The sequence below is a fragment of the Lepeophtheirus salmonis genome, chromosome 10, assembly GCF_016086655.4.
Source record: "Lepeophtheirus salmonis chromosome 10, UVic_Lsal_1.4, whole genome shotgun sequence".
In the NCBI taxonomy this organism is placed as follows: Eukaryota; Metazoa; Arthropoda; class Copepoda; order Siphonostomatoida; family Caligidae; genus Lepeophtheirus; species Lepeophtheirus salmonis.
In genome coordinates this window covers 16,128,116-16,151,241 of record NC_052140.2, presented here as the reverse complement: position 1 = coordinate 16,151,241, position 23,126 = coordinate 16,128,116, and the positions used below count along the sequence as shown (strand labels likewise).

Sequence of the window (23,126 nt, the reverse complement as noted above, 5' to 3'; positions counted from 1 at the left end):
TTATAATAATTAATAAATGTCCAACACATCAATAATATATTAACTAAAAATTAACAAAAATTTAACAACTATCTTTTTTGAATAAGTAAACACAAAACTGAATAAAATTGATATTAATAATACATACGATTTTATCAAATAATTTGATTTCAAAAAATATGAAAAAAATAATTTTGTAAAATTAAATGCTTCATTTATAGATAGATAGTAGATAGAAAAATAAAATAATTAAGTATCACGTTGCGAGATGAAATGGATCATGCGAAGGGATCCTTTTTCATTAAGGCCAAATCAGATTCCATCATATCTTTGACTAATTCTTCAAATGTAACCTTTGGGGTCCAGCCAAGTTTGGTTCTTGCCTTTGTGGAATCACCAAGAAGTTGCTCAACTTCCGTTGGACGATAAAACTTTGGATTTACTTTAATTCGAACTATACCCGTTTCCTTTTCCTTTCCAATCTCATTTTCTCCCTTTCCTTCCCAAATGATTTCCTTTCCAACGAATTTGAATGATGCCTCAACAAACTCCCGAACGGATCTCATTTCTCCCGTAGCTAAAACGAAGTCCTCGGGTTTTTCCTAATTTAAATAAAATGCATGCATGATAATTATTACATTTAGTAATTAAAAATCAAAAGTATCATACTTGTTGAACCATGAGCCACATCCCTTCCACGTAGTCTTTGGCATGTCCCCAATCTCTCTGAGAATCTAAATTACCAAGTTCAAATGAATCCAAGATCCCTAACTGAATTTTAGCGACTGAGCGAGTGACTTTCCTTGTTACAAAGTTTTCACCTCTTCTCGGACTTTCATGATTGAATAAAATACCATTACAAGCAAACATACCATAGGCCTCCCGGAAATTAATAACTGACCAATATGCATAGAGTTTTGCTACACCATAAGGACTTCTAGGATAAAATGGGGTAGTTTCCTTTTGCGGAACTTCTTGCACTTTACCATAAAGCTCCGAGGTGGAGGCTTGATAAAATTTGACTGACTTTTCCAAGCCACAGGTTTTAATAGCATCTAAAAGACGAAGCGTTCCAACGGCCACAACCTCTGCAGTATATTCAGCAAGTTCGAATGACACTTTAACGTGTGATTGAGCAGCAAGGTTATAAATTTCTTTTGGTTGAACTTTAGAAATGATTTTGATGAGGCAAGGGCCATCGATTAAATCCCCATAATGCAAAATCATTTTTCCTTCCGTATGCCTTGAGGGACTGTCATATAAATGTTGAATTCTTCCAGTGTTGAAGGAAGAGCTTCGTCTGATGATTCCGTGAACCTAATTAGGATGCATAAAACATAGCAACAATGAGTAAATGACATTTGTATTTAAAAGTATGCATTACTTCATATCCCTTTTGAATGAGAAGCTCAGCCAAATAGCTTCCATCCTGTCCCGTGATGCCTGTAATGAGTGCCACTTTTTCTCTTGGTTCCTTGGGTTCTGTCATTGCTGAGGAATTACTGGAAAGAGACAGACTTGTTTCAAATTCAGAAGCCATTTTTCGATTGACTATTACAGACTACATACCTAGTGAAGTTAACTACAAATTAAGTAACGACAACGTGGATCAACTAATTAGAAAAAGGTGTCTTGTTTCAATAATAAGGTATAAATGTTAAAATCACTAAGTAAGAACTAACAGATACTGCAACAAACAAAGCACTCAGCTTCTAGGCTATGTAAGTTGTCAACATTAGCCAACGGGTTGCTACTTGTATTTAACTATTTTATGTATCAATCGTCAATAAATACTTATTAAATACTAATTAAAGATAGTGTCAGTAATAACTAATAGTATTGTATTGTTACTTTAGTCTCTCTCAATGACGTCACATACAAAAATATAGTTTCTCTTTTATTTTTTGTTTATTGTCATCCTTTAAAACTCCTTTCATCACCAGGTAGCTGTATGACGTTGATATTTCACCGACTCCAGAGCTATTGCGCTACTTTCTGTATGACTCATATGAGTTTGACTATTTCCCTTGATCAGGAGGAGCACAAGTTCGAATCACGCAGCCTCTTGTGGTGAAAAAACACATCATTTTTGATGATAAATTCCACTTGGTAAACTCCGTGTCAGGAAAATATAGGAGGAAAAAAAGAAAAAGTAACTAAGTGGAAAGAATGGCAAGATTCCTTAAAAAAAATTATAACACCAATATAAAATATATTAATATAAAAGAAGTATATTAAAACAGACAGCGGTTCGAATGAAAGAAGTGCTATTCATTTAATTCTCCGTTATCAATTATAATTTAATGAGATATTATGGATTACTCTTATTGGACAAGACTCATGGATTGACGTAGAAGCATTAGCATAATATATTGAGAAATATAAGGTACTTCAAATTTTTGAGGACCTGAAACCTTCCCATGGAGTTAGCCCCAACCATACGTACCGCAATTAACCAAATTAAATAATTACATTAGAGTGTTGAGTAAATTTTTAGAGCCGTTTCTGTCGTCATGAAATATGTATTTACATTTATTCAATTAATAAATTAATTGATGGAACTTAACATTAACAAAGGAACTCACATAAATATTTGTTTTACATGTTTATGAAGTTAGAGACAGATTCTTATTCTAAATTGAAATGAATGAATGTCTAACATTCATATTATTTGATAAATATCTCTGAAGGTCATTATTACAAACGTAGTTACATATTCAAATGGCATTATATTATATTATAAAATTTCTCCGTTATCAATTATAATATTATTAAACATGCTGGATTATTCATATTGGACAAGAATCAAATCAATGTTCCTCAGTTCCAACTTTCAAGTTTCCAAGAAAGAATTTACCCATACTACAGATGATGAAAAAGACGAATAAATCGTACAGAGCATTAAAAAATCAAATATTGTTATATTATGGAACTAAAAAAAACGGAACGAAAAAAATCGAGTGATGTAAAATTCGAAAAAAAAGATATTTAGCATAAACGTGCCTTAATGAAAGGGATATCTAAAAATAGTACCTTCAGTGACATTAATTCGAAAAAAGTATCTGGGACAACCTCTACAAGACGTTTAAGTAACTGAAGGGTTGCAATGGTTGTTTCAAGTAAGACAGTTAAAACATTCAGGAGAACCTCAATTGGAAACAAAAAAGAGGAAAAGTCATCCTAATAAAAAAGTAATCTCGTTCACAAATGGGTCATCCTCCTTCCGATAATCTTCTTGTTTGTATCCTAATGTTAGGTCTTTGACCAAAAGTTATCATTTTGTAGTTTACGGATCTGCTTTTTACCCTCGAGCTATAGATCGTATACTGTAAAATCTCTAGTAAAATTCAAAAAGATAGATCACTGTTGCACTCACCTTCTTCTCTAGTTCTTGCACCTCCGACCCCTTTTCTTTTTTTCGTAGTTCAAAAGCCTTTCTTTCTTGCACTCGGCGATCACTTTGCAATTCGAGGGTAACAATTTCCACCAAAGGCTTAGTAGAAAGTAAAGGAGCAAAAGTCCTTTCTGTTTTTGAAGGCCTGCCTTTAAATTTGGCTAGTTCTTTTTGCTTCTTTTCTTCGAGCTTGAGATTCTCCACTCGTTTTTTTATTCAAGCGGTTAAAGACAATTATCAATCTGGATCAATTTTATTTATTTAAAATTTAATAAATAAATAAAGTTCCGCCTTACGTCAAGATTAAAAGGTTCAACTATTGTTGGAATAACGCATTAGTTTATGAAGGTTGATGGGCATATGAAAATTTGGAATGGAAGTGGCTTTGTATTTCCTATACTTACTCTCATTTTCTAAAATGTCCTCAAATTTGAGGGCTTTTTTAGCCTCGGACTCTGCAATCTTTGGATAGAATGAAAAAGGCTGTATTTTAGTAACACTTTTAGTTTTCTGTATATTGAGTAGGAGGCCTGAGATTGAACACTGTTTATACTATCTGAAAATGTAACCTTTCTTTGGTACCTGAAAAAGTCGTGTAAAAGGTTTATTTTAGTTAGATAAGTTGAATTTACTTTTTATTTTTGGGCAAAGGGGAAGGTAGAGTTTCATGTGAGGATTTAGTGGGACAATACTGTCGGTTCTTTTCTTTGACAATTTTGGGGGTAATACGAGGTACTAAGCTATTAGATCGACTATTTGTTAAACTTGGATTGCTATTTTGAGATTGCCCAAGATTAGGGAGTTGTATTTTCGAGTTTCATAATCATTTCTGCCATAGGAACATAACTAAAATTGCGTTTATTACGATCCTTATCACCGACTGATGAGTCACGAGTTAGATGAGAAGATATATTGGATGATCGATGTTTGATGTTTTTCAAGCCACTAACCTTTGAAGATTCTGTTAATTTGGATTCCTAAGAAACAAAGTTTCAGAATGAATACTACATATAATCAAAAATCAAACCTTTTTATCTTGATAAAACTTGATCATTTTATTTAATGTAAAAGAAGACATTGGATGGGCCTTTAATGGTTTATTCGTCGTATTTTCTTTCAAAGACTGCGTTTCAATAACTTTTTTGAGGCAATTCCCGAAAGTGTTGGAGGATGACTTTTCTTCATATTTGTTGCTATTTCCAATGTAGGCTCTCCTGAATGTTTTAGTTATCTTACTTGAAACAACCATTGCAACCTTCAGTTACTTAAACGTCTTGTAGAGGTTGTCCCAGATACTTTTTCTGAATTAATGTCACTGAAGGTACTATTTTTAGATATCCCTTTCATTAAGGCAGGTTTATGCTAAATATCTTTATTTCTTTTTTTCGAATTGCACATCACTCGACTTTTTTCGTTCAGTTTTTTTAGCTCCACGATATAATATTTGATTTTTTGGTTATTTTATTGCTCTGTAAAATTGATTCGTATTTTTCATCATCTGTAGAATGCGTAAATTATATCTTGAAAACTTGACAGTTGGAACAGAGGAACATTGATTTACATTCATGGTCAATATCTAATTGTAGAAAGATTGATGGGCGCTCTCATAATGAATTATTAATGATATATTCTGATTCTGTTGTAACAAACATATAGTTAATCATTTATTTAGATAGTTACCAATGTATTTTTCTATAAGGCTATAAGTATGATCCTTAAGGAGGTCAAACTTAACTAATGACGGAACGTCAAAATCCCAAGAAAGATCCATATTAATTATGATCCTATTTATTGTTTAATTATAATTGAACTATGATGAAATTGCAATTACACTGTGAAAATGGAATAAATAAAATGTACTGAGTTTGATATCAACCGGCTTAACCCTTACAGACCCGCAAGGAATTGAAAAGAAAATCAAAGATAATTATAGTCAATTATCTTTTTGATTTTAATGACTTCAATAGGTTCATTAGAATTTGATGGGACACTGGTGACCCTCCGGGTGTGAACGGTAATTTTTTATTATGTATAAACAAAAAATTAAAGTTAAGCTTTTGAGTTGAATTCTTAACATTTATTAATTTTTTTGATATAATTTTTATTTCTCATTCAAACAAGTAATAATTCTACCATAAAAAATTGATTAATATTAATATAATAACTGCTTTACATGTGGAACATAACGAAGCAATTTCTATCTCTTACCAAGCATAAAACAAGATTACAAGCCATAAAAATGACCAAAGCCAGATTTTCTATATTTTTGCTAGTACAATAAGCACATCTTTTTCTTTTCGTTCAAACTCTAGAAAATATCCCCTATGTTGTCCATTATAACAGGCACATTTTTTTCTTTTCGTTGTTCTGGACGATTGAGTTGCCCTCTTACGCCCTTCATAATGCTTAATGAGACTCTTGTTAATTACAACTTTGAAGTCAAAAAACGATAATTTATTTATTATGATATATAATGTTATAAGTGATCTATCTATTTACACTGACATACTATAACTAGAAAATCGAAGAAGATTCTTAGATAAGATTGTTTTGAATCTTAGTGGTTGAAGCATTTTTTTTGATCCATGAGATCAACTTTACCATGCCTTTGTTATAGAGCTTTTGGTTTTGGTATTTGATTTTCAACCATAAAAATACACTTCCACCTGAAATTCGAAATAAAAAAGTTGCTTGAGATTTACTTAATTATTAAATTTTCTTAGCATCAGCATTGTTCTCCCGAATGAAAATGGGGTTGTTGGAGTTTTTGGTGAGACTGGGAACTTTAGGTTTTAGATGTTTAAACAATGTTGGAATGGCTGAGAGTTGGAATTCCTTATTTTGGATATCCTGTCCTGTTCAAAAATATTTAGAGCACAATCGAGAATTACATTATGGTTTCCAAAGATTTCTTTTCATTTTTAGGACCCATTGCCTTCCAAGGAATTTGTCCCTTGAAAATGAAAAAAAGTGTCATTCCCTAAGCTCAAGAAAGATTCCTGTAATCCACGGCGCACGACAAGAGGGCATACTTGGGATATTTTAACAAAATATATCGCCTTTATAGAGTTCTTCACCTAAAATATAGTGCTAAAATTTAAATGTTTTGGTTCGAGACTCAAACACATGAGGAAATCAGCTATCGTTAAAGCAGATAGACTGGTGACGTAACTCTAATTATAGGGATCTGCTGTCTAGTTAATGTATCAAGTATCTTTTCATTTCTAACCACACAATTTGTAGTTTTGTAAGAACGTACAATGGTGCCCTGTAATTATTGTGTTCCAATAATTATTTAATAAACTTAGAGAGAGACATATCACATATTTTAAAGGCCTGGTAGCATACACAGCTTGATGAATGGGCCTAGCAAGTCGTGGAGGATTTGTTATTTCAATATCAAATTCGAATTATTATTCATACACTATAATTTACAGTTACGAGGGTTTGTACAAATAATTCCAATCGATTTTACAGCTTTATCTTCGAGTTCGTTAGATTTAGTTACTCATTGTCAATACTTTTAATAATTTAAATACTTTAAGCGTCAAAAATGACTCTTTGATCAACTATGCTGCAATCGAACAGGAACAATCCCAATCAATTTGACGCCCTAGGCAAGATATTAGCCCATAATATGTATAGCATATTCAATATTATACTCTCACACAAAGCTAAATATATTATTTGCCTTAGACATTTACTATATTCTGCGAAACAATAAAAAAAATATTACAACTGCACGAATATACGTATAGTATATACCGTTGATATGCACTTATTATTTTCATACTAAGAAATGCAGTTATTAACTGGTGGGGTTAGTGCATTAAGGTCGGGTTGTAGCCGAAAATATAGATAAGTGATTCGGGACAAGTTTTGTCCTCTTACACGGCAAGCACCGCCAAAATCTTGCATAAATATATCTAACAATAAAAAAAAAGAACCCAATTCTCTGGAGAGGTTATCACTATAGACAAACTAAGACTACAGTGGCTATATAGGAGATGAGATCACGGAAGGAATAAATAGCTTTATGAAAATATCAGCAAAGCCATTAAAAACCAATCAGAGACCTCTCCCAAAAAAAAAATCAGGCAGAAAAGATAAAAAGAAAAAATAGGATAATGAAACCGAACTGGGCTTGATAATTAAAAATTAAACCCTGACCATTCCCAAGTGTTTTGGACCCAACTTAGCCCAACTATCATGTTAGAAAAATTGAGCTCGACCCAAAAATCGGGTTAGGTTCGGGCTCACATTTTTTTTCTTCGCACTTATGCTCAATAGAAATTAATTATCAAAATATATATTTCTATTAAGCTTGCTTCGCACCCATTATGACATCCCCTGAATGAACGGTACCCTTAGCATTTGCCTATATTGTCTATACCACGGGTCAGCCTTGCTAGTGAATAAGATTACTCTGAAAACATATGTCTGTTCAGCTGTTTATTAAAGGAGGGAGGTTGTTAAGAATAAATTGGATCTTGCCTTGAATAAAAGTATTTTTTGTAAAACTCGATGTAGACTAATTCACTTATAAAATAAAATGTTAGAATAAACTTACAATTTATTTTTCAATTCTATAATTATTATTTTTATTAGAAAATCCTATCATGGATTACTCAACATCAGTGATCAAATTTATTGTAACTATTGATATCTAATGGTAAATAAGTTCATACATTAACTATTTTTCACTGGGATGTTGAGGTTTTTATTTTTTTTAAATTAACTAAAGGACTCTAGGACTCCCCGTTAAACTTTAAACCAAGTAGAGAAACGCGACTGCTAGCCTGAGGAAATACAATGGTGGAGTGTTTTAACACTTTTTCGCTAGATGTCGCTCTTCATATGACGTCACTCTGCCATTTTCTTACTACTGACGTAGGCTGGGATATAATAAAGAGAGTGATAAATGAAGCACGCCTAGCTCACACACTAAAATTGCAGTGAGGAAAGAAGAAATTATTTTATTTTTTGATATTTCCTTTTTTGAATTTCCCACCAAAGAGAAGAAGCCGGAGTTTTCAATATCTTCTGTATAAAACACATTCGCCTCAGTTCCTACTTATTTATGATTTATTGATTGTTAATAAAATAAAAAATGTATGATTTAAGATATAATGGTCAATTCTTGTCAGAGTTGGGAACTTGGACTCGAGACTTGACCTGGACTCCATAGTTTAACATAAACTATATATTTTTACATTAGTTAAATAAAAACATAGTTTAGGCTGCCAAAAACAACAACAAAACGCACAAGATAAAAGAGCTTAGGATTCATAACCCAAAACTAAGAGCCTCTTAAGAGGGATAAAGGTGAATGATATCAGAGAAAAATTCGGTTTGGTTCGTAGTCATATAAAATTCGGTCATGACCAATTCTATGGATGAATTGTTGATGACATTATGTGTGTTTAAAAATTGTGAACATCGGTTGGTACAATAACGTCATATGAAGTTAAATGTGTTGCACAAGTCATATTTGAACAAATCATGAATTAGGATGGGAGAAAGTCTGTCAACGATTTGAAAAAAATTTAAATGTGGGTCTAAGGTCTGAAATCGCAATCTGGACAGAAATATCATTCAACAATTCCTCCAGATTACTCTTCGTCTTTTATGAGCACACACGAATGTTCAATCAGGTTTTGAATGTAATAGGGAAGGAAGTTAACTACTCAGGAGTTCAATAATATTATGACATAGCTGAGATAAAGAAAATTTATTCTTCAGATTACCAATTCCAAAAAAATTGGTCAGGTAAAAAAATACAAACCTTTTACACCACTATAATATTATGTACTTCCCTTTTCTGATTTAATATGACGTTGACCCTACAGACGCTCGTTACAAAGCCTCATCTAAAGTCTTATTTTTGTATATACTTCTTCCTTAATATGACGCACTGAGCTTAATCTACACATTTTCGTTGATAAAAAGGAGTCCTCCCAGACAAACTTTGCTTTATTAATATAGATTGTTATGTGGTGTACAAGTTGTAACCTGCATTATCAAATTCTACAAATTAAATTCCCGTACTGTAATCACCGGGGGCATAACCCCTTCCATATTTTTTTCACTAATAGTAGTTATCGGTTTGTTAATGGTGAGACGTCCTAATCCATAGTCACTCGAGCCAGCATTCGACCCTCCAATAAAACCTTGATTACGGTACTAAATTATATTTTCTTTAATTACAACATCAGTCATCCTTATTACCAACCATTAATTTCATTTTGATGCATTCCAATTATGTATTCATTATGTAGTTACGACTACAAGTAATATAATTATGGGCATTTGAATTTAAAATCAAGTCAAAAATTACATTTAATTCATTATACTTATCAAGAATACTAGATAAATTCTTCATATCAATTTTGAGTTGCAACTTGCTTATTTAAGTTATAATTGGCAACACTAATTATATATGTACAAATATACATTTAATGTAAGACTTATTACTCATACCATATAGATTTTTTAGTATTCTAAATATACATTACTTTCTATAAGAGTTAATCAAATTTCCCAAATATCTCCGCCCTCATAATATAAACTTCCTAGTGCCTCGAATAATCATATATTCTGAACCCTGCTCAAGGTTGGAATGTATAAGATTTTTCAAGATAAATTAAGAGACAACATGTATTCAATATTTCATAAAATTCATCAAAATAAACTAATCATATATTTCATCAAAAAGTATTAACTATTACAAAAATCATAAATACACAAATAACCAGTTTTTCTTTTCATCTTTTTTCGCGTTTGGTATCACAGGACTTTTCACAGAAAGTAAACTGGTGCTATCATGAAATTTTTCTTTAAATAAGGACACTTAACAACATGTTTTAACAGAGAAATTGATAAACGTATCTAGATATAATCATATACATATATAAAATCAGACATATTCATTTCCCTCGGAATTCACTTTTAATCTTCCATTATTTTTTGTATATGGGGTAAATAATTACCCCACTTCTCAGCAATACTCTCTTGAGATCGAAACATCTTTTCTAAGTACACTAAAATTGATTTTTTAAAGTCAATCGCTCTCTGGTTATCAAAAAAATCAAATTCCTTTTTAATCAATCTAGAAATTTTATCAAAATTTTCTTGAGCCATTTCTTGCTGACGTTCGTACTCGGCAATTTCACGGGACAGCTGCTCTATTCTCTCAGTCTTTTGCTGCATTTCAGCTTTGACTTTGGATTCTCTCTTTTTCATAAGCATATTTGCAATTTGTTGCCAATTTTGCCAGGCCTTCACTCTTTCACTGAAAGAGTCTTTAGCTGCTCCAACTAATCCAATATAATCCTTTATTAATTCAGAAAGATCATATAAATCCGTTTCAGATTGTCCTCGATGAACTCGTCCAACACGATATTGAACATCAGACAATTTAGAGATAGCATTTGACAATTTCGAATTTTCTTCGACTTGAGCCAATTTATTTAAGGAATCCGACAGTAATTCAGTATTATTTGCAAGAGACTTTCGGTGTTCAACAAGGGCTTCTGTAATTCCATGCAATTTTTTGAGTTGGATATCAAGGGCATCAATGAATTGTGTTTTTTCGACAAACCTAAATTATGAAAAACAAATATATACGTTAGATACTAATTATAGTGGAATGTATAATTCATTACCATTCATCAGTTTCATCCATTTTCAACGTTAAATTTGATACCTTATCACCGACTTTGTTAATTAATTTCATAACACTTTTACTAGACAGCGCAGATGTTTGATTTGAACGAGGTAAGTTGCCTTCTAATTCGAGGAAATCTCGAAGATCAGGATCAGTACGGAGAGATGGATGACGAACTGTCCTGTTCAGATATCGTTCTAAAGCTGCTCTTCTTCGCTCAACAAACTATGTAAATTAGAGAAATAATATAGCCATGAAAATGATCCATTAATTGATAATGAAAATAACTTGAATCTAAAAAAGTTCAGGAAATATGTTTATAATTGTACACATCAAATTTATCTGGAGGAATATTGTCGGTCCTTTATTAAAAATTTTCATGTTGGATAATACGTCAAAATTTTGACATTTATAAACTAGAATGGACAATCGGTAGAGCGCAAACCTCCACCTAATATCAAATAAAGTTATGTATCTTTATTTGTTCCAAAGTTATGGTCGATTATACACCTTTTTTTTAATGTTCCCTTAATTTGTCAGATTGGTTACACTAATCAAGTATAAGTAAACATTATAGTAATTGTCTTCTCTATGAACGACCCAAACGCGAAACTACGCACATTTAGTTGTAGAAAATAATTTCTCCCGAGCTTGTTGTCCAAAGAGCTACGTCGTTCCATTGCATTTTTACGTTTAAATTTAATGGCCTCTTACTGTGACCATATATAATCTTCGCACCATGTTCGATCAAAATGGATCTCTAACTGTAATCCTGGCACTAACAAATAAATAGAGGTAAAAAAAACCTTACCTCCGTTCAACTTTGTTGAGTAGGTAATTAGTTTTAAAAGGATCCAACTTTGCATTTGCTTTTGTTGGGAATTTGAAAACGCAAAAATAGATAACAAAATGTTTTGTTTCTTTGTTAAAAACTAACTCAGAAGGAAATAACCGTTAATGTATTTTTTGAGAACAATTTGAGTTTAACCTAAACAAAAGTTTTTAAAAGTCCTTGATAACGTCACTCAACTGTATTTATTTTCTTTTTTTAAATCAGTTCTAGTACTAATAGTTTGAAAGACCAGTCCAAAGACTGTACTGGGACGAATAAATAAGGCCAGAGACAACACTAGTCGTAGGGGTATATATGAATACTTTAATCGCCGATCGTACCAACTCAACTTAAATTTAACTTATGACGTCACGGTTAAGCTGTCTTAAATTTAAATCGAGTTGGTGCAACGAGGCCCAAGTGAATCATATAATCTAGTTATATTCAAATTGTACTCAAAAGTACATACACTCAAATTCCCCACAAAAGCAATGTTGAATCCACTTTCAAAAATAATTATAATCAAAAAGTTTATATACATATTGAAGTATTAAATGAAATTTTCCTTAAATAACGGGCAAATTTCCTTGATCTGTATATAATAGGGACGCTATTATAAGTATTGCATTTCGATAGATATTCTTTTGTATTCAACACAAACACGATGAGTATAGGGAGTTCTTATTACAATAGTCTTAAACATACTGATTTCCAACCTTTTCCTCACTGCAGAGTCCTATATCATTTTTTTAATATCTAGCTGCATATAAAATATGTTCAACCAAATGTTTATCAATTATTTATGTAACCTATCACAGAGTCCTCGACAATTCAGAAATGACTTGGGAACCACTGGTCAAACACAACTTATTTCCTCCAAGATTTGTATACTCCATATTTGAATAAACAACATAACACTGTTTAAAACAACTCAATTTAACTCTACCTCTTCCTGTATATTCTCATCACTTTCCTTCGTTAACTTAATTTTAGCCATACCAACCATGTTTTTATCAGGCGTAGGAGGTATAATACGACCATTTTGTAGATACTTTTCATTCAATTTGTCATGCAGACCAAGGAAATCAGAGAATCGACGATTTACAATCATTATATCTTTTTTGAAATAACTTATATTCGTTTTAGTTTTAACAGTATACACCATGAAGGAACCCATTCCATCCCCCATTTTTTGTGGATCCGTTACCTAAACGTATTATATAAAAATAAAGAGTTTTTGTCAAATAATAAGTACACTTTTCACAAAGTAAATATAACATTACAGTTATCTCCAAAAATTCTTTCGTCTCTTCAAATTCTCCTCCATTTTTCACTCCGTTGTTATTTTTAGTCTCCAAAATATTATTATCAGGTGTCATGGATGTAGAAGAGAGCTGAAGATGCGAGTTCAAATGAACATCCTGAAAATGAATACGGATTTTAAATTAATTATGAATTTATAAGCAGAAGTATATTATTAAATATACACATAGATTTAACGTAAAAATGAGGATATTTATCAGAGGTGTGAAAAAGTCCTTATATTGCAAATCCAAGTTAAGTCTCTGCTCAAAAGTCCAAGGCCTATCATGTTTATATAGAATCTAGTTACATTCCTTGAATATTTTCATCGAATCTAGTTCGAGTCTTCAAATTGCCACAGAGTTCATTTCAAGTCAAGTCTTTAATTTTGTAATCAATATTTATAAATATGGACTCGAATTCAAGTCGAGCCGTAAATCTCGAGTCAAATTCCCCACCTCTGATATTTATTCAAATAATGTCATGACACTTGAGCCGGTTATGACCGTCAATCCGTTAAAAAAAGGTGCTATGCGGCAAAGTAAGGGATGGAGGAAGACTAGAAATCCGCGTGCATACATAATATCAGTATTTTTCTCCGTGAATAAGATGCGAAATCCATTAACTGGAGTGGGCGTTTTTGCAACTCACCGCAAAGGGATTTTCCTCTTCTTCATCCTCTTCAATGTGGGGAATGAGTGGAGGAGGAGCAGGTTTCTCATCATAAATCTTATCTTTTGACTCCTTGCTACCTATGGACTCCTCCACAGCTTTTATCTCTTCATCCTCGTCCAAGGATATTTCGATCGTATTTTTATCAATATCCTCGAGGGTATCAGATCTCCCTAGGATGGAATCCGTTCCGTAACCAGAGGAAGAAATTCCACTCCCATCTTGATCCAAAGACTCCATACTGAAAATTAGCGAAGGAATGAATATCAGGTACTTGTTCTTAAACTACAAAACACATCGAACGATGACGGCGTTTCTTCTCTCATTACAAACTCTGGAAAAAAAAAACTTAAAGAGCGGGCGCGCTCCTGCGCGTATGACTTTTGAATTCCCAAAGGGGCGTTTTGCCTTATTTACTCCTTTTTTCATAAGCTGCTGCGTCCCCTTCCAATTGCATGAAGCAGGAGGATTTGATGATGTCAGATGTAAGAAGAAGAAAAAAACCAAATAGACATGGACTGCGCTGATTCAAGAATATTTCAAGTCATCCTTTCCTGTTTTTCTTCTTCTTTTTATTTCAGGTGTCGCCCTCTGAAGAACATAAAAAATACTAGAGTAAATAAATAAAAGAGGTCGTATAGCTAGAGCGTTTTCACGTGACGTCACAATTTTGATATCTATTTCGGAGACCAATTCTGGGATAATATAAACTAAAGAGGTACTTCCATCTTACTTTCTTACAATAACCCCCCTCCCCCGAAAAAAAATATAACTTGATATCCCTATCATAGACTCAAGACTTGAATTGGACTCAATAGCTAAGTTCCATGACTAAGTCTTTCGACTTGACTTGGACTCCAAAGCTAGTTTACATATGGACAACACAAGAAAAGCCTTAAAACTATGGACCCTACATCATCATGTGAGGCAATTATTAGAAAACAACATACGATTTTTTCCCTTAAAAGTTCAGATGATGATGGTTTACTATTCTCTGCATAATGTTCTACAATTACTATTATATAAAATTTTTAATTAACACTCTGTAGAGCGCGCAAATAAGGGTTAATTATTATCGAAATGTCCCGCTGAAAAATAACCCTATAACTATATTTATAGACTTGAAATGAGCTTGAATGACTCGATGAAAATATTGAAAGACTTGGATAACTTGCGATTCAACTTAGACTTGTAGTATAAGGAGTTTATCCTAATTGATTTATTGATCGAAGGTTTCCTCAAAGCAAAAAAGAGTTTGTTTGATTTCAATTTCCGTGCTTCATCAACCAATAATAGATGAAGCAAAAAAGATACTTAGCTAATTAAGTATCTTGCTATCATCTCGATAGTTTTGTTATCAAATTGAAGGGTGTGTTGTTTGATTACGTCACGTGATTTCTCTCCAATGTAAATAATAATAAATTAAACAAATTATGACAGTAGATAGCAGCTGCTGTAGCTGTCTCATCCAAAACTCGAACTAGAAGTCTAAGCGAATTTATTTGATACAATTTCTGACGTTTTTGCTCCTGAAAAATAAATAAGCATTATGTCAAAAGAGTCAGGAGATGGAGTCGGATCTCCGAAGAGAGTTGGCCCAACTTTATCTACCTCTACATCCAGCTTCGAAGCTTTAGATCCACATGATCCTCAATTAAACAGACTAGCCACAGTTATGTTCAACAAAACGTCAGATTTGATTGCATTTGAATTGGAAAATACCGTTGAGGAGTACAAACTCCTTCAAAGAATGAATAAGTTTGTACTTATAAAATAGTCCATTTTCTATAATTAAACCAATTTTTTATTTTATCAGAGCAACTGCCAAGAAATACTCGGATATGGAGCAAATCACTGCAAATATATCAAAGGGAATAGATTTGTTAAATACAAAATATAACAACCTGAAGCCATACATGGAACAGATTGAACAAATCGATGAAAGTGTGGAAAGATTGGAGCAAGCAGCTTACAAATTAGACGCCTATTCCAAGCGCTTAGAAGAAAAATACAAGGCTCTTGAGAAACGGAATTCATAGGAGTTTTTATTTATTTTATACCAACATATTTATTTTATGAACAGACTATTTATTTAAACTACTTTATTAAACTCTTTTCAATTCGAGTTGAAGCGGCTTGTCGGGAGAGTTTATCAAATAGGAGATACAACCCAATTCTAACTTTGGATCCTTTAATTTGATCTCATATTTTTTCAACAGCTCTATTAATAGATGCAGGATAGACATTTCTGCAATTCTTCTACCAATGCACATTCTGGGTCCAAATCCAAAGGGCAGGACTAAATAAGGATGATAATTTTGGTTCTTGTCCATCCATCTCTTGGGATTAAAGACATGAGGCCGATCAAAATATTTTTCCAATCGACATGAAATTTGATTTTGACTCACAAGAACAGTCCCTTTCGGCACAGAATAACCGGAAAATACGGCGTCAGATGTTTGACATATTCTACCAATTCCAACTGATACTGGATTAAGGCGAAGCGTTTCCTTTAGAACCGCTCTTCCAAATGAAAAGTTTTTAAGATTATGATCCAATGGAAGTTCATGGATGGTTTCCCTTAAACGAGCCTGTACTTGAGGATACTTTGCTAGATAGTAGAGCATAAACCCTGTTGTATAAGAACTCGTATCGATCCCTGCGAGTAAGGAATCGCAAACCATCGTTAGAATATCCTTTTCATCAAGTTTATCCATTACAAAATATTGATCCAATAGTGTTAAATGGTTATTGGATAATGGATTTGTATTTAAATTATTCATTTTATTTCTTATAAACTTCAAGGATATATTTTCAATATAATTTTGACTCTCTCGTAGTGCTTTGTATTCTTTAGTTTCAAAAACCTTCCACAGGGGAGGTCCATTGTCCGTTATTAAAATATTACTATTGGTTTGAAAAGCACATTTTATTAGTTTTGACGGAATGGAATCTGGATCCATGTTGTCTTCTTTCATTGCTCCTAATCGGGTATCTAGGGTGAAAAACCCTGTAATCTCCAAAAAATATCGTTTAAGATCCTCAACAAAATCATCAGAGGTCCTATTAATAGAGTCAACGAATTCAGTCGCTATTTCTCCAAATGAGGGATGAAAATTTTCAAACGATTTGGATATATTCAAGGGTCTTTGCAATGCTTGTCTAATTCTCCACCACTCTTCTCCATTGGTGGGTAAAAGTCCACCCTCGTTGTATCTAGAAATAATAGTTAATTAATTAAAATTTGCAACCAGCAGGGGGGAGATTTGGTAGAGTCGCAACACTTTTTGTTTCGGTTCAATTACTCGGAGCTGGTTATACACAGTTACGGCAAAAGTTACCAGAATATATCCATACATGCTTACTATTTTTTAATATCTGCAGAGATTATACGAATTAGTAGTCCTTTCCAAGATAGTATTTGAATGATACAACTGTCACTAGATACGGGGAACAGTTGCAACGGCTAAAAAATCAACTTTCGAGTTCGAAATTAAGAAAATTAGTCTAAATAATATTTTTGAGTAATAAATGACTAGGTTTTTCAAGGTTATTAACTTTAAATATATTATTATATGGCATGTTAAGATATATGATTTATATTATAGATCATTGATAAGAGTCCTCTTCTATTAATTTTTATATTCATATATAATAAACATACTGTATTTTAATTAAGTGTAGATGATATGGTTTATTAAAGAAGAGTAAACAATTCCCGGTCAGTTGCAATACTTGTAGCAACTGACTTCTTTGTGTTGAGCATTCTAGTATCTCAAATTTATCCTAAATTAGTAACCTTTCAATTTTGTTATATTAAGTGACAGTTAAATAATTAATAATTCAAATGATAGTTGTTAGGGTAATAATAATGAAAACTGACTTTTTTATTACGAAAATAGTACTCAGTTAAAAAATGCCTCTCAAAAAAAGTTTTTATGCAATCGCTTGGAAAATAATTGACTGACATCCTATTATACAATTCTACCACAAATTTTGAGGGCTTAGTCTTTTTATGTTTGAGGAAAAGAGGCATGTTGCAACTGTCTCCGTTCTCTTCTCCATACCTAATATTAATAAAAAAGAACTGTAATTCTAATTTCCTTACAAATGAGGCCTATCTTTTCGATATTTTTCTAAAGCTAAGTGAGATCTCCTGGCAGGGCATCTACCGTCGTATTGAAACATTTTTTTAATATCTTCAGGGTCATAAAGCCACAAAATATTGACTCCAGGTCCAATATTCTCCCGAACGATAGAACCAAATTCATCATATTTTAAAAACCCATTTCTATCTAATCTCTTGAAATCATACTTTTTACACGGCTTTAAGAAATAATAGGGAAGAGTACCGACAATGGGCCATGACCTTGGCCCAGGAATGGATGAAAAGGGCTTCAGCTTATTCATGATTTTCAGCTGTAAATAAAAACTTATTTTTATTTTATTAAAATATATACAAATGTAAATATCAAATACCGGTTTTGAACTTGTTTAGCCTGCGTCTGTACGTCGATTGCATAGATAAGTATGATTTATGGTGGATTTGTAAATAACCTATATACCCTCCGTAATCCTAACAATATATTCTCAATATGAAAAATTATGCTTCACTTTAAAATGATTGTGGTGAAAAGGTTGCGGACAGAATCGTTGTGTACATTAAATCATTATCATTGTAAGACAAAATCGTTGTGGCTAATATCATCGTGAAGCAATATGATTGTGAGCAATTTCATTACAAGATAATATTATCGTGTGCAATTTCGTTGGAATTTATATTATATTCGCACGATAAAAATATTGAATGATGAAAAAACATGCCAGGATAGAACCCTTCTAATATGCTATAATTCACCCTGGACCACAGATTGTGTAGCTGAACCGCTGGGCGCAGAGGCATATTAAATTTACCCGCCACTACTTTCCTTAGAATCAAGGAAACCCTCTAATATCACAAAATACGCACCGCCCTCAGGTTGTACAGGTAAATTGCTGTGCCCCAAGGCAGTTCAAACTCCACCACCGCCGCGTTTATAGGGACCAAGGAACCCTTCTAATATGATATAATAATACACAATGTCTTTCAATTATAATGTAGACAACGATTTTATCCGCAACCTTTTTACCACTATCATTTTACCTGACACCAAAAATGATATTGAACTTCAATTTGTGTAAGTGTTGCGATTTAGGAACAAGTTCTAACTTGTATACACAAATTGTACAAGTTAACATTTGTATGTCTATGTGTCACGATATATAGGTATAGGTCTAGAAGCTAAGATATACCCTATATCATATAGGTACATCGTGAACGCAGAAGAGCTGATGAAGAAGGAAAAAGAGAAGATGTGGAGTGGGAATGAGGTGCAACTGGCTAGATATAATATATATTAAGATAGTAAGAATTGCCATGAATATTATTTAATATTACTTTATGGATTAGTTGTTTACTGAGGTTTATGTTAATTTAACCGGACCTAATTTCAAGTCATACTTTTTTACACATAATATTTATTATTAATTTATATAGTTTTCGAGGAAATGTTTGATCGTTTTATTATTAAAACAAATTATATATTTTAACTTATCTAGTTCATTAATTAGGGAGTTAAGAATTAATTAAGGCTTTTTCGACTCATGCCATGAATTATGTATAATATCTATTAATATGCATATTATCATAACATTAAATGGATTAATAATTATTCGTTATTACTTAGTATTTAAACTGCTCACTTTTTATAGCTATGTAATTCCTCAAATTTTTGTTTGAAATAGCTTGATTGATACCTCACCAATAATAATAGTTATATAATTTTATGTACATTTTTGAAAAGGCTACATTCACTTTTATATTTTAAAAATAAATTAATTTAAAAAATCAGGAACCTCTGCCAAAAAAATGCACCGTTGTAATTGGAAAAACGATTCGTGAAAATATGATATATATAGTCCATCAACACAAAAGTAAGATTTAAAAATTTTTCCTCAAAATTGAGCTTATAGTGCACCAACATAAAAACAATCTTGAACAAAAATTAAGATAAGAGGAAATTCTATTTTTTTTTTCTCCTCATACATATACAATGTTCAATATTTCATAGGTATATTGGAGTAAATGATAGGGCTTGTTTTCACATTTGTGAGATGAGTTAAGATAAAGATACTTAAGACTTTTAGCTACGGTATACGTCATAGTCCATAGCCGGCATAAGTTTTTATACAGATAATAACTTTTAAATTTCGCGCGTTTCATACAAAAGGGGAGAAATAACATAAAACCCCTATTTCCCTTTAGCTAAAATAAAATCGTTAAGACCGGATCGAAAGATCAAAATCGGTCCGCACAGAGAGCTTCATTAGGAGTGTGAAGGCAAAAGATACACGCGAATTCTCCTTATAGCATCCGGCAAATGGCCAGGGACCTCAGCAATTTCATCAACAATAGAAGATGACACTTCTTGTAATGGTAGTTTTTTGTTTTTTTTGAATTAGTCACTTATTTGAAAATAATAATTGTATGTTGTATTACAGCTATTTTTCCAGAGGTAAAACATCTAAAGGAAATAAATACCAACATACAAATCCAACTTGGAGTCTATGAAGCAGAAATAAAAGAATTCAAGAAGAAGTTGAAGGAGAAAGATGTCAAAATTCGGGACGCAGAATCAAAGTTTTAGTCTTTAAAAATGCGCCTCTCTTCGGTATTTAATTCAACCCATATAAAATTTTTAAGTTGCAAGTCTTCACATTCCAAAATCCACCTTTGGTCTAATAAAACCATCGAGAATTCACTTCAGTAAAGATTCGTTGGTGCACTATACCTTATGTAAATCAGTTCAAAAAAATGAAAAAAATTTTAAACTCAATAACTGAAGTAGCGGTACCGTTAATTAAGTCGTCTATAAATGTCGCCAAATGTCTTTAAATTTTATTTTTTACTTTGTCTAAGTATGTTAGTATACACATACATTTACGAATGCAAACTGCGATTATCAAAGAAAGTTTCTTCTACTTTCGGAAGACGAAAACTGTGTATGCAAAATCAAGTAAGTTAAGGAAATTAGTATTAAAGTAATTATTCCATTTTTTCTTAATAATTAAGCTCGATAAAATTATTTTTTTAGTATTCATTGAATCAAGTTCTTTATGGGACATTTGATATCTGTCACAAGGGGCGCTGAAATCTCGTGACGTAACTCTTCCTAATGGCTCTGTTCGAAATCAGTGATGAAAATAAATGTTACAGAACGTGAGCAGCTCTTTGGCCATTTATATTTTGTTAAAGTAGCTCACAGAAGAAAAAAGGCTGGAAACCCCTGGTTTAGAATCTTTATTTGACTTAAGAGCATTTTATATCAGTGTAATATGTTATTTAAAATAAAAACAATCAATTACATAATTCTCAATATTTTAATGTAACAATCAATTTTGGCTACCTTAAGTGCAATTTACGACGCCTCCAGAAATCGTTCTGAGAATACAAAATGTAGTAATACTCCATTTTAAGAAAAAACATTCTACTCTATTTTACTGTTGAGGAGCTACAGTATTTTAGTTGTATACCTTTATCACCAATAGTTATATCCCCTTTCTATAAATACATTTTTCTGATTAATCCTTTAGAGGCACTTTACTTTAGATCGCGCACTTAAACTTTACAAAATTTCCCAGTTTCAATACTTATAAAAAATGTAAGAAAATAGCTGATGATATTTGAAAGTCCATATTGGAGCTTGGAGCTAATTAAAGTACCATAAGTTAAATGAAAATTCCAGGATTATTATAGTAAACATTCCTAAATACCTCAACAAGGGCGTCCACAGGGAGTGGGCTGGAGGGGCTATTGCCCCCCCCCTAAAAAAAGGAATGTTTGCTTTTTACTGGAAAAATTTTTTAAGCAATATATTTTTTGAAATTTTTATCCAAAAAATTTAATTTTTTGTAACTGGATTTTTGAAGTTTTTTTTTACAAAAAATTTAACATTTGAAATTCAATTTTTGAATGTTTTGTGACCAGCTGTGGATTATCTAATATTTTGAGAATAGCTATGGATTTTTGAAATTTTTTCCAAAAAATTGAATATTTTATACCCTCCCCCCCCCCAAAAAAAAAATATATATATATATAATCCTGTGGACTCTCTCGTTCAACTCATCCCACAAATTTCTATATAAAGTCAATAATTGATCTAAAACTGGGATTAAGAGTACAGTTTCTACAAAGTGTTGCATGTTAGAAAACATAAATTCTAAATTTCACAGAGAAAGATTGGAAGATTTACATGTTATAATGGGCTTGAAAAAGAAAAACAGAGAAATCCAAGTAATAAATAATAATTAATAATACATAAGAATCAGAATTGTAAATTAAACATTATTTTCCTGATGCCGATTCCAGAAAAAAACACCCAATTTTCCGATTGCGATTAATCGTCCAATCACTACTAAATAGCTCAATGATTTACTGGACTAGTTTATTCTTCTTCACCAAGATTGTTTTTGTGTAATCGAAAGCTGGAAATTCTGCTAATAACCTCCGCTGATCCGCTAATTAGTGGTATATTAAAAAAATAGTGATTAGCGGAATGTCAAAATTGGTCAGCTGTTCCCTTTAACGTCCTCACCAAAAAAAACACAAAAACAATCAATGTAGTTTTTTACCAAACCCCACAAATTGTTTTTTTTTTATAATAAAGCTCTACCAAATGGTTCAAAAGTCGCTTTATGGAATCCATGCATTGGAAAGAACATGCATATATTTTTATGTATTGAACTATTAGAAAATATATTTATATGTTTATATCAAAGATATGGAGACTCAAAATGTTTTCAACCAAACGGTCGAGCAAGGGGTTAAGGGGGTAGAGAGTTTTATGTCAAGAACAAAATACATCTCTTTCCCCACCTCCTTGAATATTTATAATTCCTCCCTCTGACCTAGACGGATTCCTACGTAATTATCGGTCATTTGACAGATTTTTACAATTTAAATAATGGATTAACGATCCATGAACCTACAAAATTAGCGATAGCGGAACTGCTAAGAAAATTAGCGGGTGCTTAATTTTGGTGTTGACAGTTGATACACCAGATTGGCTTATAATCGACGGCCGTCGACATATATAGCCCTCCATGAAGGCTATATATGTAACAGTAGACTATAGTCTATAACTAGTCTTTAGTTATCTTAGTATAGATTTCCTTGCTATAACATATGTAGAGGGCTAATAAGCTAATATTGTGTGGTAAGATTGTAAAAAATAGGTATAGGC

General features: G+C 32.2%; 4 protein-coding genes and 1 long non-coding RNA gene across 10 annotated transcripts; 2 read left to right on the top strand and 3 right to left on the bottom strand.

The window, feature by feature from the left end:
• On the bottom strand, positions 1-5,246 carry Gmd (GDP-mannose 4,6 dehydratase). 5 transcript variants are annotated; one of them, XM_071891315.1, is made up of 8 exons: positions 5,054-5,246; positions 4,401-4,949; positions 4,006-4,350; positions 3,778-3,955; positions 3,356-3,689; positions 1,364-1,481; positions 649-1,296; positions 1-581 (listed from the first exon to the last, which is right to left on the bottom strand). In XM_071891315.1, exons 6-8 carry the CDS (start codon positions 1,466-1,468, stop codon positions 258-260), a joined length of 1,077 nt encoding a protein of 358 aa, XP_071747416.1. In that variant the 5' UTR covers positions 1,469-1,481; positions 3,356-3,689; positions 3,778-3,955; positions 4,006-4,350; positions 4,401-4,949; positions 5,054-5,246; the 3' UTR covers positions 1-257. The 5 variants fall into 5 exon arrangements, with proteins under 5 accessions (XP_071747416.1, XP_071747417.1, XP_040576243.1 ...); XM_071891316.1 differs by having other exon boundaries at positions 3,356-3,955; positions 5,054-5,234; XM_040720309.2 differs by lacking the exons at positions 3,778-3,955; positions 4,006-4,350; positions 4,401-4,949; positions 5,054-5,246 and having other exon boundaries at positions 1,549-3,365.
• Positions 5,247-10,033: 4,787 nt separating this feature from the next.
• On the bottom strand, positions 10,034-14,833 carry LOC121125201 (sorting nexin-2). The gene is made up of 5 exons (XM_040720337.2): positions 13,825-14,833; positions 13,155-13,292; positions 12,818-13,078; positions 11,038-11,264; positions 10,034-10,973 (listed from the first exon to the last, which is right to left on the bottom strand). The coding sequence occupies exons 1-5, from the start codon at positions 14,083-14,085 to the stop codon at positions 10,322-10,324; spliced, it is 1,539 nt and encodes a 512-aa protein (XP_040576271.1). The 5' UTR covers positions 14,086-14,833; the 3' UTR covers positions 10,034-10,321.
• A 343-nt stretch (positions 14,834-15,176) lies between these two features.
• Blos2 (biogenesis of lysosome-related organelles complex 1 subunit 2) lies at positions 15,177-16,684 on the top strand. Its single transcript, XM_040720322.2, has 2 exons — positions 15,177-15,603; positions 15,662-16,684. The coding sequence occupies exons 1-2, from the start codon at positions 15,395-15,397 to the stop codon at positions 15,882-15,884; spliced, it is 432 nt and encodes a 143-aa protein (XP_040576256.1). The 5' UTR covers positions 15,177-15,394; the 3' UTR covers positions 15,885-16,684.
• LOC121125186 (cytochrome P450 302a1, mitochondrial) lies at positions 15,865-19,112 on the bottom strand. 2 transcript variants are annotated; one of them, XM_040720321.2, is made up of 3 exons: positions 18,325-19,112; positions 17,954-18,277; positions 15,865-17,061 (listed from the first exon to the last, which is right to left on the bottom strand). In XM_040720321.2, exons 2-3 carry the CDS (start codon positions 18,253-18,255, stop codon positions 15,951-15,953), a joined length of 1,413 nt encoding a protein of 470 aa, XP_040576255.1. In that variant the 5' UTR covers positions 18,256-18,277; positions 18,325-19,112; the 3' UTR covers positions 15,865-15,950. The 2 variants fall into 2 exon arrangements, with proteins under 2 accessions (XP_040576255.1, XP_040576254.1); XM_040720320.2 differs by having other exon boundaries at positions 17,954-18,264.
• A 607-nt stretch (positions 19,113-19,719) lies between these two features.
• On the top strand, positions 19,720-20,678 carry LOC121125188 (uncharacterized). The gene is made up of 3 exons (XR_005866566.2): positions 19,720-19,818; positions 19,956-20,320; positions 20,386-20,678. It is a non-coding gene; the product is annotated as an uncharacterized lncRNA (long non-coding RNA).
• Positions 20,679-23,126: the final 2,448 nt, after the last annotated feature.

What these genes read in the sequence shown, in the direction of transcription:
- LOC121125186 (XM_040720321.2), bottom strand. Translation starts at nt 18,255, where the DNA reads ATGAATAAGCTGAAGCCCTTTTCATCCATTCCTGGGCCAAGGTCATGG. An exon ending in CGAAAAGATAGGCCTCATTT is followed by an intron (nt 17,062 to 17,953) that starts GTAAGGAAATTA and finishes TATTATTTCTAG; the next exon opens with ATACAACGAGGGTGGACTTT.
- LOC121125201 (XM_040720337.2), bottom strand. Translation starts at nt 14,085, where the DNA reads ATGGAGTCTTTGGATCAAGATGGGAGTGGAATTTCTTCCTCTGGTTAC. An exon ending in AAGAATTTTTGGAGATAACT is followed by an intron (nt 13,079 to 13,154) that starts GTAATGTTATAT and finishes TAATACGTTTAG; the next exon opens with GTAACGGATCCACAAAAAAT. An exon ending in ATGGATGAAACTGATGAATG is followed by an intron (nt 10,974 to 11,037) that starts GTAATGAATTAT and finishes TTCATAATTTAG; the next exon opens with GTTTGTCGAAAAAACACAAT.
- Blos2 (XM_040720322.2), top strand. Translation starts at nt 15,395, where the DNA reads ATGTCAAAAGAGTCAGGAGATGGAGTCGGATCTCCGAAGAGAGTTGGC. An exon ending in CTCCTTCAAAGAATGAATAA is followed by an intron (nt 15,604 to 15,661) that starts GTTTGTACTTAT and finishes TTATTTTATCAG; the next exon opens with AGCAACTGCCAAGAAATACT.
- Gmd (XM_040720308.2), bottom strand. Translation starts at nt 1,519, where the DNA reads ATGGCTTCTGAATTTGAAACAAGTCTGTCTCTTTCCAGTAATTCCTCA. An exon ending in TCATTCAAAAGGGATATGAA is followed by an intron (nt 1,297 to 1,363) that starts GTAATGCATACT and finishes CATCCTAATTAG; the next exon opens with GTTCACGGAATCATCAGACG. An exon ending in TGTGGCTCATGGTTCAACAA is followed by an intron (nt 582 to 648) that starts GTATGATACTTT and finishes TATTTAAATTAG; the next exon opens with GAAAAACCCGAGGACTTCGT.